General features: G+C 44.9%; 1 protein-coding gene across 1 annotated transcript; it reads right to left on the bottom strand.

Annotated features, from left to right (window-relative positions):
• On the bottom strand, positions 1–9,841 carry T265_01128 (hypothetical protein; the record flags this gene model as incomplete). Its single annotated transcript, XM_009165089.1, has 3 exons — positions 1–537; positions 9,514–9,743; positions 9,787–9,841. 3 exons carry the CDS (start codon positions 9,839–9,841, stop codon positions 340–342), a joined length of 483 nt encoding a protein of 160 aa, XP_009163353.1.
• Between the last annotated feature and the right edge of the window lie 4,419 nt (positions 9,842–14,260).

The raw sequence follows: 14,260 nt of genomic DNA on the forward strand, positions 1-14,260 counted from the left end.
AGAAAATCAGGTAGGCAAGATTGTTCACCGGCTACAACGACCAGATGAAAGCCTAGTAGCAGTGTTTAAAAATCGCGACCTCTGTTGCCGGAGAACGTATATTGGTATAAGCAAACATACTGAGAAAATAAAGTGAAACAAAAAAACAGTCGGAAAAGGACCTGACGACAATCTGGCATTTCAAATGCCACTAAAAAAGGCAACACAGGGCTGTCCAAATGCTGAAAAGATAAAGTCAAAATCACAATAGTTGCCTCAGAATGGTACATGACTAGTGAACAGACGGAGGGAGTCGCAAAAGAAAACGGAGTGATCTGACCCCACAAAGTGAGGCTGACATCAGGACAAATTGCAGGAGGAATTCTTCCGGACATTGGTTTCGTTTCTAGGCTGGTCATCCATGAGAGATGCAGAAATCGCCAGCGCTAACTGCCGATCTTCCTCTTCTTGCCTTTTGCGTTCGGCCTCTTCTGCTGAATCGTACCTGATACGATCGGCGGAAGTTTGGTTGTTGTTGCTGTTGTTGTTATTTTGATTCTGTGAGTGATAAAGCAACCGAATGGTAAATGACTTTCAAGATGAGAGTGGAGAATGTGACCGGCAGCGATAAGCACTAAACACCAACCTAACAAGTGTCAGTAGTGAGATCTTGATTGAACGGAATTGGGTTTCAGTCTATAATAAATAGATTTGCGCAAACAAATCACCGGAGAAAGAGTTGGCCATCACTGTTTGGGAGACGACCCTGATATAAACCCGGTTTGGTCAAACGTAATTAGTTTTACTGTTCATTATGACGCGGGACTGTTTGTCATTGACAACAACACTGAATTATTGTGCCAAACGTAAACGGTCTACGAGGATTGGGTATTAGGATCCCGAGATTCTATTTGCTGAAGCTGATGAGCAGTGGTCAGCAGCCGGGTTTCAAATGCAATCTGAAACCGAAAACATCCGGGTTATGCTGAACTAAGTTGAGAATTGATCGACTTTTCAAGAGACCACCACTCCATCAGTATTTTGCATTTTATCAGGCACACCAGACCGTTCGGTGTTGATACTCTTTCCGTGCACAGCTAACATCCGACCCGAACGGGATGACAGAGTTGGGCTGCTATCGAGTTGTGAAGCACAATATAAAACGACAGAACTCCCACGAAACTATGACTCACGTACCTGGTTGCTCGCTCAACAACCTACCGTCTGACCTTTGTATATGATACTATGAAACAAAAATGTGCGCAGTGATCAAACAGCCACGTGTGTTAACCGTCAAGTTAAGATCCAGAGATTGGCGTGCCGGTTTCACCAACCAGAGTAAATCGAGAAAAGGGTATAATCGAGCCAAAGTTTCAGATCACCACAAGAATTTAACAGAGGTAATTGTGAGGAAGTGATTGAGTGAACGATGTGCTTTCAATTCTATCGGTAGACACATTGATTTTAGTTCATTAAGAAAGCTCAATCGATACTCAGGTTCGCGGGCTGGTCGATACGGTTTTAGTACGTCGTTTATCTGGGATAGATGCTTCTCTGTTTGACAGCTGCAGAAATGAACGAAACCATATCGATTACCGTTGTTTTTGGCACTGGCCTCGTGAATACTGAAAGACAGACACGGAGCGCATAAACACACAAAAACCACGCTGTATGCGTTTCCATAGCACGTGACTATAGCTGGTTTGTGTGGGTGCAGAACGTGCAGCAAGGAACGCATCAGCTGACGCGCCGACTGTGTGGAAAAGCAATCAACGACTGTAGCGCAAGTTTTTTACCGGGTAGTTTAGCCTTGTGTGGTATGCCGTCAACCCTAGTTGGATAAGTTTGTCTCTTTGCGACGTAATCAATGTTTTGACGGAATGCCTGTAGTTTCAAAGGTACTGGAAATATCAGAGGACAGTCAACTGTTTCTCAGAGTGTATATAAAGTCTAATCAGACAAGCTTCATAAGCGGACAAAGTGCCGCAAATTTGTTCAGCAAAGTTTGGTCAGATCGGAGGAATCGATGAATAAGGCAAAGAACTAAGTTATTTCTGACAGTTCCTCCCAATATCTCGATTTTCAATGATTGAAAATACTGCTTGAGTGTTCTGCTCAGCTGTTTAACACACGTGCACACTTCCGGCCACCAGACAGGTCGCGTCCTTTCAGCCCGAATAGGAGCACAAATAGAGGAAAGTTAACAGCAGTTAGTTTGCTGAGATTATTGATGTGCCGATCGAGATATCTTTCCACCTCTCTTCGAAATGGAAAGGGATAGGTGCTTGCGCCCAAACGCGAATACACGCACCATTCGTTATTGACGAGAAAAAAATGGATTTTACGGTGGTTCATGATAATTAATTATGCACTTCGTATCGGACATGTCAGTGGCGAATCAAGGACCGTACAAAGCTCTGCCCGTTGAGCCGCGGTGATTGTTCGACTATAACAGCACATTGAGTGGTAGTAAGAGTGGATTATACCAAATATATTGACAGAAATGTGAAGAAGAACAATCCCGTCCCGGTTTTTAAACAAACCGTATTTAGTGGTTTTGTCATCGTTTTACGCATCCTTCTAGATTTAAATCCAGACGATTAAGCTGTTGTTCGTCGTTTGGCTCAAAAAGTGATGAAATACTCGAGAATCTTTATCGCCAACTTTGCTGACAGCCTAATCAATTTGGGTATCAGGAGTGTGGCGAGACGTCAATGGGTCATACAACGGACAATTCACTAATTTCACAAATACACCATCAAACCATTGAACCCTGGTGTGGAAGCAACGATGTCGTATATTACTGGCTGGCTAAGAGGGTCAGCAGCAGTCAGCAACCACTACACGATTCTACACGTTATCGCTTTTCCTAGTTCCATTGTTCGCCAGGTTGATGAACAGTTGTGAAACTCGTCGAAGCCGAATCAACATCAACCCCGTCAGATAGCTCCATTTATCTTGATACAAGTAGCATCACCGGTGCGACCGTGTATGTACGATTGAGTCAATTTATCGGTGAAAGCTGCGTCAAACCAGGGCTATCCTGAATCAAGGTAGGTGGCCATGTAATCAGACAGTCAAAACGCGGCGTTTTGCGTAGTAACGGCGTGTGAATACGGCAACAAGACATGCTGGGGAAGGTTAGGACCTGGCCAATTTCGTGACCTGTTCACTTGGCCTGATGAAGCTTTTGTGTCAAAAGCGAAACGCTGCCCAAATAAAAACTACCGATTGTTTACCGAGCTCTTCTGTCTTTACAGAGAAGTAGCACCAAATGAACACATTTGGTATTGTTCATGCGGCCACTAAGGCGCATGTGCCACCTTGTTTCATCAACTGATAATATCCGATTGATTTCTACCGCTCACGCCGAAGACTGCTGCTTCGAATAGCTAGGGAGAATAAGACTAGCAGGGTGTTAATATTTCGTCTTGATGCTTTCAGACGCGACAAAAAGACAAAATAGTTGAACGAAATCAGTAAGGATTTATCAGCAATAAGCCAGATTCGAATAATAACCGGAAAATAAGCATGTCTCCCACACGTCTGTATACAAAGCTCCCCTAAACAAACAGAGGTTCCGAAAGGATGTTGCATATCAGATAAAACCACTACTTTCTGGTGAAATTCACAAACTTGTTGACTAAACTGAAGAAAAATGAACCATGTGTCGGACACCCTAGTTGGGGTTCCAGATTACTCGAGGCCTTCCTTAAAAAATAGGTTACGATTTAAAGTTATCCACGAACGACGTCAAACGACAATCTCATGAGTGTGGGCGCTTGAAACGTCCGAATTTCAATCATTGAAAACTCTGCGGTTCAGCTCCGCGACCAGACTTGAAGGCTTATGCGTAAGTTCGCCTTCTTTGAGCTAAGCAAACAGGGACTGTCAACTCCCGCACTTCCATGACGAACACTTCCTCGTCCGCGCCTAGTTATTCTTTGGTTTGGGGGATCCAAGCTGCTAAGTCATAGATCAACAATTGCCGAAACTGCGAACCGAGGGTAAGGAAATGGAGGGACTTCAGTTACCAAAAGAGCTATAAACGCCAACACATTTGTACGACTTCACCACTCGGCGTACGAACGATATGGGGAGTTATCTGTAGTGAATAGGACCCTCGCAAATCAAACGACAAAGGGGCAAGACAAAACAAGGCAAACTCACAGGCATACGGGACTGATGACTGTTTCCGAATACAGCACGAAAAATGGCTGCCGCTCCCGCAGCACTGACTCGCCGTTGGTTAGCTTGGCTGCGTTGTGGCCCTTTACAGTTGTGGTCCAGCTCATTACGGTGAGTAACGCAGTAATTCAGTCCGCATCGTTCGCACGGACATAGCACTGCTTCACGTCTTTTGCACTTAGGCAGAGAACAGGCATTTGGAAAAATCTGCAGCAAGGAATACAAAAAATTCAGAACTTGGTGGTCACCTGTCACTATTTGAGGGCAACGACAACTGCAGAAGCCTATGAGGTAAGCCTTCACAGAGGTGGTCACGTACCATCAACTGATATTTAGATTATCAGTAAGACTATGTATGACGTATGGACATGAAAGCAAACTAAGTTCAAGTGGAATGTTGTGGTTATCCTTAACACACCGTTCGATAAGTTACAGTGGTACCGTTTGTCCAATTCTCCTAGTATATGGAAAAATTCAAACCAAGCAAACCACCTTGCTATTCTTTGCTTACAGGTGGATCACAAAAACAACTCATTATTCGCAATGACGGCTATACAAGCGAGTTGTCATCGTATCACATGTGAACCATTTCTTAATTCGTATTAACTTGTGGATTTGTAATGAGAAATCCACTCGTTACTCATTGAGGGTCGAAGAATGGCATGTACCATCGTGTGCCCGGACATTTCGATCAGATTTCTAAGAGGTGAGCAATGACGGGATTTTACATAGCCCCCAAAAGGCTGCTACATTGACACTGGAGCAGTCAGAGAAAGTTTACTCCAGTACGACTACTCGGGTCGCATTTGACCCCGTAGTAAGCAGATGATACACGAGGAAACAAAAATGCTGTCTGGAGAATCAGCCATTCGGTATATCTGGTTAAACAGGCAATGAATAAACTGGCTTGGATATGGACTAGAGGAACCATCCACCTAGCGACATTGCGTCGTGTGTGTAGTGTACCATCTGCTTCACACGGTAATCTCGTTGACCATGGCAAATTCCTGGATTCACCTGATAACCATAATATCGAATTGCGGTGAGTATATTCATTTGACAACCTTCCAGCACTTCACCCTCCGCAAATCACCGCTGCTCAGAGGTAGTGGCGCAGTAAAAATACCAGCTATAGATGAATGGAGGTCAACAAACACGGAAAACGTGCGGGGCCTAAGTTGTTTCACCCAGAAGTGGCATCCCGGTAGGGCAAGCTCAAAGGTTAACATCACTCTTCCAGATTTTCACCAGTCAGTTCCGATAGTGGTACAACAAGCACAAGATATCGTCTATGAAGCCTACGTAAGTATAGCTCGATGAGACTAGGTCTAGGATATCCTTTTCATTCAACGGTCCCTGTCGAGAGAAACCGTGTGGTTGACTTAAGATTAATATATCAATCTTAAGTACTAAGGCAGCCGAATTACAAACTATAACAAGCAATAACAATGAACTAGACAGACCCGTGGTCTGGTAATAAACGATCAAAGTTCATACCCAATGCAGGATAAAATCCACATGCATGTCTGAATCCTGTAATTTGGTCTGTACAGTCTCAAAAAAGCTGGTGTCCTACGATAAGGTTTACTGCACTTAATTGGCAGTCTGTACAACCGGTGGAAATCGAGCAATTGATAATGAACCTGGATCGATTAAAAACGGGGTTCAAATGTGAGTGACAATCAAAGCTAGCCAACTAGCGCATGTGTATGTGGCGGACTGTGAGTAGATGCAGTGTAGGTAAAAAAAATGAAACACGATGCACGGTAACAGCAAGCCGACAGTAGAAGAGATGCAGAAACGCTCTAATCTACGGTAAGCCATGAAATGATTGCATTGCCTGTCTAGCCAGTTGGGCAATACGGTTGTTAGGGTGTATTCTAATAACATTGGTAATGGCCACGAACGAATCGGGAACAAACAGAATCGCCATTTAATCCCACGAGATGCGGGAAGCAGATGAACTGTTTCAGTTCTGCTCCGTAGCTGAACCAACTAGCCAACATTATAGCCAAAAACAGTTAGTCCAGAACCAAAAGCTGTTAACCGAAAACGTATAAGTCAAACCCACAAATCAAGCCACTGCACAATCTGTCAAATGCAAACAGTTACTGTGGTATCAGGACAGGGTGATGAAATCATTCACGCAATCTATACTGCAGGACGGCCGATCGTTTAGCCGCTTGACCCAGTGACTATTCAGAGAAAGACTGTGAACCAGTTAACTTCACACATTGACTTGTGACCCAAGCCTAGAATTATTCCTGTAGGCGGAGGAGCGAGGAAGGATGATTTAGTTGCAAGGACCAGGACCTACGCGAATATGTTGTTACCAGGTCTCTCCCATCCAGAGCTTGAGGAAGAACCGTTCCAACCCAAGAAGTTCTGTCAATGGTTTTGCACAAATTCAACATGATGTTCATAAAATTTACTATCCACACTGTGAGCCCAAACAGGAAGTACATTCTGACCGCCGTTGGCCATAACAGGGTGCACGAATCGGAAATTACGACAACCACCGAATAGATCGTTCAGCCGTAACACCCTTTCGGTGACTAACTGCCATGCTACCCGGAGGGATCACGTGGGCTGGGATACTGCCAGGTTGCCCAAGCCTAGGCATGAGAAGTCGAGATCCATAGGTCGGGTTCGAACATCGGACCTTCCGGTCAGTAAATTCGCACACTAATCACTGCGCAATCTTGCCCCCCAAAAAGCATGAATGGCTTGGAATCATGCGCTCAAGATATCCGTTTGTAACTTCACAGAAAATAAGTAGGTCATGAAATTCGGTATGGATGCACATACTTTCTACCTAAAAACGAGTGAATTTCGGCCCACAGTAAGCAGGTGTTTGTTCCAGCGGCAACCTGATGTTTCTGGCTGTGTAAAACCACTCTAAAGATGATAATCCAATTCTACCTATATAGCAGGTGAAAAGAAAATAAACGTTATATGCAATACGGCGAAGCATGCCATCTAAATAACGGTCGATAATGGTCGCTCTGAAGGTACTTACCGCGGGGTCGCTTGTGAATGGATTCGCATGTCTTTATACTAGATGTAAATTCGTTCAGAAGATCATCGTAACTAGAGATATCGAGACAAACATGCTCTCACTAGTACAACCAGGGAAGCGCGAATTACTTCTGCGTAAAAACATGAACTTGATAGGACAGACCAACGGAACTAGACCTAAACTACCGATCATTTCGTAAATGGACGCTTAGGAGTCCTTTAAGTTACAAGCAACAAACAGACAGTCACGGTACGCGGGACCAAGCTGCTAATGAAACTTTTGATCCCACAATCCATGTCAGGAGGAACTATCTGCTTCTGAAAGGCTTGCAGTTTTCAGGAAGCGAAACCAGGGTAACACACTGATAGCAGGGGAAATGTAAATGAAGCTCTTCAATGGTGTATTCCTACACAGGAGACTAAAGCCTTACAGTCGTTTCCCTAAAGCCATTTGAAACCTTGTATTTGGGAAACAGCAGCGCCGCAGGAAACCAGATTAAGAAAACCTCACAAATCTTTCACCTTATTAACAATGACAACACCGTCTGAGTACAGTGATGTTTTACTGCTGTGTGAACTGTGACACCGTCTGAGTACAGTGATGTTTTACTGCGGTAAATTAGACACCCCATCCGAAGTGGCCACAAAGTATGGAAATTGCAGAACATTATTGACCTTTGAGAATCCGCGTGCGGACGTTTCCTGTCACCCCACTGTCAAAGTTACTACAAGTCTCGAGGTAATTACAGTGTTCTACGAATTACAGTGAATCTCCTCACATTCGTGCGGACATGTACAAAGGGTGTGCGTCCCGCGGCAATACTTCGCACTTTGTGGATGTGGACCACAGACCGAAAGGTTGGAAAGTCTTATTGAGCTCTCTTACCTACACACCTACACTTCCTGCTCTTCGAAAATGGGGGCAATGTCGTCTGCATGTTCCAGGTTGACAAAGTTACCACTCCGGCACAACCGAACGCCGAGGTTTTGGATATTTACCAGATTTCACCCCGTTGCTTCATCAGTATAGAGACTGAACAAAAATGGAGAGAATGCTTGTGGGACACCAACGCTTGTAGGAACGCTTTTGAAGAGCTCCCCATACACTATCACACGCCCACAAGTACGTGAATACAAACAGAGCATAATATTTACGAACTTCTTCGGCAAAACCCGTTGCGCAAGCGTCATGGAAAGTCGAGAATGACGGAATTGAAGACGCTCTGGAAGTCAAGGACCAGCAAGATTGTAGGGCGCTTACACCCATGTTGCTGCTCGAACAATTGACGCAGCGAGAAAATATGGTCCACATTGCCTTTCTGATCTAAATCATGCGTTCTGTTTTCGAGTGTCATTTTGGAGCGCATTCGTAAGACGACACATAATAGGCAAGACAAAGCCTCTGGTTATAACGGGGATCAAGTTGACTTCTATGCGATTGTCATACACTGTGAGTATCGCGCTTTTGAAAGTGGGTACCCCAGTTGGACGAACCTTTTGTCCCAAATGGGAGCAAACAAGTTGGATACGCAGTGACTATGGTTTTTACTACTGTCCATGAACAGAACGGGTTGGAACTCGTCAGGGCTAGCGGCTCCGTGGCGTTTAAGGAAAAAGATATATTCGCTCATTTCCGAAGCCGTCAAAAGTCCCAAATTGACTGTCTTGGACTGAGCTTTGGGCAGGTATTCCGGTTGAGCAAGTGCAGGTGGCCATTTGAATTGATTTTAAAAGTATTCAACCCAAAGATTTGGGTGCCCTTCCTTATTGGAAATAGGTGAGTTGCTCTTGTCTGTGATGGTCTCGCTCCCTGGAGACTTCTTTGGGACTGTTACGCATGTTAGCTAGAACCATGTACACACATTCCAATGGTTCTTCGCTCCCCGTCTCTTCAGCCTTCTGAATCCACCCAGACAATCTCTCCCGCCTGGCAGTACTCTCGACCAAGGGGAAATATGTGCCCCAGCAGCAAGAAGCTTTGGACTGTTGCTCGAGATCCAGCGCTTGGATGTGGTCGATTACGCCACTCCACAAGCGGAGCGCTCAGCATCTTGCGGGATCGTGGATAATGGCTTCTAGTGAGTCAACATCAGAGTATGTGTTATTCGAAAGTGACCTCAGTAGGTGATTTTGATATGCTTGTCTCACGTCAGGGTGCGAGAGCTCAATAGCTCCGTGGTTCTTGCCGAAAAGACAAAGACGCCAGTTTCTTCTTCGTTTGAACTCTTAGCTAATGATAACTACTTCACGTTACATAGCACACAAGATGGTACCAAGAAAAGAAAAACCAAACAGCAGCAATAGACGATATTGCATGTGAAAACGTACTTTGCCCTTAAGCTCGAGAGCTGGTTGGGATTTACAGGCTGTGTCAATATGTTGACCAACACGTTCATCCGGAGATTCACCTGGTCGTATAGGCACAACTGTGTTGCACAATGGACACACTGGGACTTGTTTGTCCTGAATCCCTGGACTGCGGCAGTTGTGTTGTGCATAAGGGTAGTGTTCCTTGCAGTATAAGCCATGACAACCAACACATTTGACAGGAAGAAAATCTAAAGCGCGAAACGTTCGGCGAATGTTTGCAAGATAGCTTACCTAATCTTCGACAGCTACTAAAGGAACAATGAGCACCAAGTTCTGGAAACTCCATTCTGTCGGCAATATATGGAAATCAGAGGGTGACGTGACTTGTTATATCGCAGTGAAGAGTTCACATAGCTGCAAAAAAATGGACAAAAATCAACTGGCATTTTCAATATGGCGGCGTCCACGCAGACTGCATCCCAGACTTTTTTCCTGGAACAGACGCCGTAGACATACCAGTTCCAAACCGACAAGAGCGACGCTGCCGAGTGCCTATCGTAAAGTGAAATCCACTGACTCTTTTTCAAAACGATCCAAGGTCAACAGTTGAGAACCAGTGCCTCGCTACCAAATAAGCATGCATACGTCTGAACGATCCAACTGCATACCCAATATTTTTGGATATCGATCTTAGACTTAACAAAGATAAATACGATGTGCTGGTTTGTGAGAGTAAAGGAGAACAAAACGCGACTGAGTTGACTGTTAAGTCGGCTTCGATCGATTTTATCCATGCAAAAGTACAAAACGATTATTAGAAAATGACCAAGCAGTGCACTCACTCTTGTCTTCCCAATCAACAGATGCTACCTTGTCGTGGTGGTGGCCCAAAGGCTGCAGTGATCCGCGGGGAGTATATTGGCTAGAGGTTCATCAAAAAAGGCAGTCATGCAGCTAGAACTAGAGGGGATAGCTAAAGAGGGAACAGTGAGGTCTCGTACAATGGGTAAACGAACAAAAGAAGTAGACAGTAGTGTCGTGCTGTCCACTACAGCAGCAGCGTGTCTGTTTTAATGAAGCAATAACGCCTTCCCCCGAAAGAGCATAAGTTAAAATAGGTCGGCCCCAGTAACCTTTCGATGAACCAACGGCTCACTGTGTCTGCCAGCGATTAATCTAATATGGCCAAAGTACAAACAATACTTCCCAAGAACCTGAAATGGCAAGAAACATATTTGCTGCACTCAGGAATATCAGATGTGTAACAATTATACTTAACTCTCGAGGTAGGCAAAATTCCCACAACCGAGCAAAATGGATCATCGGTCAGGGTTACCAGAACACGTCCAACCAGTTCTTTATGATCCAATCGGCCGACAAGAATAATACTGTCATGATTTTTGTGTGCTTATTCTTATACTTACCATATATACTCGTACTGAACTTTTGTATGTACATTTCAGCTCATGTGCGCTTGTTCTTAGACAAGTAAAACGTTGCTTATCCTCGAAAACCTGGACTCTGTTCTAACTCGTTCTCGGACACTTTCTAAACGTCTCAATTTACTTGTCTAAGAACACAATGGACCCGCAACTACGACCTCGGTTCTTCGACGCTGACCCAAACTCCGCAGATGCAGCAAAACGCTGGAATCACTGGTTTCGTACCTTCGAAACCTATCTGAAAACCGTCGAATCTTCTAAACCCGACAAACTTGAAACTCTCATCCACTTTGTGGATCCATTAGTATACGATCACATTGCTGATCACACCGACTATGAATCTGCAATCGCCACGTTACGGAAATTATATGTCCGTCCAAAAAATGTCATATATGCACGCTACCTGCTACAGACCTACAAACAGGAGAGTGGACAAGATATCGATCAGTTCGTACAAAAACTGAAATCATTAGCCAAAGACTGTGAGTTTAAATCTGTGTCTGCAACTGAATATCAAGATGAGTGCGTGCGTGATGCTATAATTAATGGCCTGGCGTCCACATCCATCCGCGAGAAGCTTCTAGCACAAAGCGAACTCACTCTGGACCAAACATATCAGCTGGCTAGATCCCTCGAATTGGCTCACAAACAGTCACAGTCATATGTTAGTAACGAACCCATATCTTGCTCTACGATTCCACCCATTTCACAGAATCCCGAACTGCGTGTTGATCCCACCACTGCTGCTGTAAAATCCATTCAGACATGTTATTTCTGCGGTTATGATGCACATCCTCGTCCAAAGTGCCCCGCTCGCGAAGCCGTCTGCAATCTTTGTGGTAAACGCGGTCACTTCCGCCGCGTGTGCCGTTCAAAAAATACCTCCAAGTTCCACACAAGTTGTACAACAAAGCCTACTTTATCGTCATTATTCGTTGCAGCAGCTCCTACCTGCCTGGCGCATGCCATCGCAACTATCGAAGTCAATGGCATCACTCTCCGTGCTCTGGTCGACACAGGGAGTTCTTGCAGTTTCATTAACGCTAAGGTCGTGAAACTGCATAATTGGAAAATTTATCCAACTTTCTCAGTCGTCACAATGGCGTCTACATCCCTATCTTGTCGAACGACTGGTTACGCTTGTGTTTCTGTCCGATACAGAGATACCTCATACAGTGAACTGAAGCTCTTTGTAATGCCAAACCTCTGCACCGACGTTTTACTCGGGCATGACTTTCTAGGTCTACATGGCAAGGTAGAAATTTCATTCGGCGGGGATCGTGATGCGCTCACCATCTGCGGCCTGACGGCTGTAAACGTTGAATCACCATCACTTTTCGCCAACTTGTCTCCAGATTGCAAGCCTGTTGCAACCAAATCAAGAAGGCATCATCCGGATGATGAAAAATTCATTCGCGCCGAAGTTGACCGCTTATTGCAAGAAGGCATCATCGAACCGTCAACGTCTCCCTGGAGAGCGCAGGTTTTGATTACTAAGGGTATCAATCACAAACGCCGGATGGTTGTTGACTACAGCCAAACTATCAACCGGTTCACATATCTGGACGCTTACCCTCTGCCACGCTTGGACAAAATGATTGAGGAGATTTCGCACTACGAAGTCTATAGTACATTAGACCTCTTGTCTGCTTACCATCAAGTCCCCATCTCGGCATCCGACAAACCTTTTACAGCATTCGAAGCATGTGGTGGCCTGTTTCAGTTTCGTCGCATACCCTTCGGTGTCACAAACGGTGTTGCGTGTTTTCAGCGAACTATTAACAATATCATTACGACTGAAAAGCTGAAAAGCACGTATGCCTACATAGACAATGTGACTATTTGTGGCAAGACCCAAGAGGAACACGATCTCAATCTCCAGTCGTTTTTGAGAGCTACGAGGAAGTATGGGATCACTCTTAATGATGACAAAACAGTCACTTCTTCAAAAGTTATCCGCCTCCTAGGTTATGAGGTTTCAAAGGGTGTCATTAGACCAGACCCTGAACGCATGGAACCCATCCGTCAGTTACCTCTTCCGCGTACTACCACGGAAATGCAACGTATCATCGGTATGTTTGCATATTATGCTCATTGGATATCCTCATTTTCCGACAAAATCAACAAACTGGTAAAGAATAAAACTTTTCCCCTACCTGCCGACGTCGAGTTGACCTTCGACAACCTAAAGAACGAACTAGAAAATGCTACACTAATCACAATAGATTATAACGAGCCTCTGGTTGTTGAAACGGATGCCTCCGATGTGGCTATAGCCGCGTCCCTAAGCCAAAACCGTCGGCCGGTAGCCTTTTTCTCGAGGACACTCAATCCGAGCGAGAAGAATCATTCTGCCATCGAGAAGGAGGCCTACGCTATCGTTGAATCCATCCGGAAATGGCGGCATTATCTACTCGGAAGACCCTTCAAACTGATCACCGATCAGCGTTCAGTCTCATTCATGTACGGCGGTGGACAGAAGGGTAAAGTGAAAAACGACAAGATACAACGATGGAGGATTGAGCTGTCCGAGTACAAATATGATGTCATATACCGACCTGGCAAGGACAATCATGTCGCCGACACTCTGTCACGAAACGTATGTGCTTCCATGGGGAGCAATAACCAACTCGGAGAGCTCCATAACTCCCTCTGCCATCCAGGCATTACCCGTATGTTTCATTTTGTGCGTTGCAAGAATCTCCCCTACTCCGTCGACGATGTCAAGCGCGTCATTTCCTCCTGCAAAGTGTGTGCTGAACTGAAGCCAAGATTTTGGAAATCCTCTGGTAGACTCATTAAAGCAACACAACCTTTTGAACGTCTGAGTTTGGATTTTAAAGGTCCTTTGCCATCTAATACACGCAACCGCTACTTACTCACTATAATTGACGAGTTCTCTAGATTCCCATTTGCATTTGCGTGTGCGGATATGACCTCGGCAACTGTGATTGACTGTCTCACACAAATCTTCTGTCTGTTCGGAATGCCAGCCTATATCCATTCCGACAGAGGCTCATCGTTCATGTCGTCTGAGATCAATAGCTTTCTTCTGGAGAAAGGTGTTGCTATGAGTCATACATCAGCTTATAATCCACAGTGTAACGGTCAAGTTGAGCGTCTCAACGGTACTCTCTGGAAAACAATAAGCTTAGCGCTGAAATCTCACAATCTCCCGCCTTCCCGTTGGGAATCAGTACTCCCTGATGCTCTACACAGCCTCCGATCATTGTTATGTACAGTCACTAATTGTACTCCACACGAACGTTTGTTCCAATACGCACGTCGATCAACATTTGGAATATCGTTGCCATCTTGGTTGA

The sequence above is a fragment of the Opisthorchis viverrini genome (genome assembly GCF_000715545.1).
Source record: "Opisthorchis viverrini unplaced genomic scaffold opera_v5_12, whole genome shotgun sequence".
Lineage (NCBI taxonomy): Eukaryota > Metazoa > Platyhelminthes > Trematoda > Opisthorchiida > Opisthorchiidae > Opisthorchis > Opisthorchis viverrini.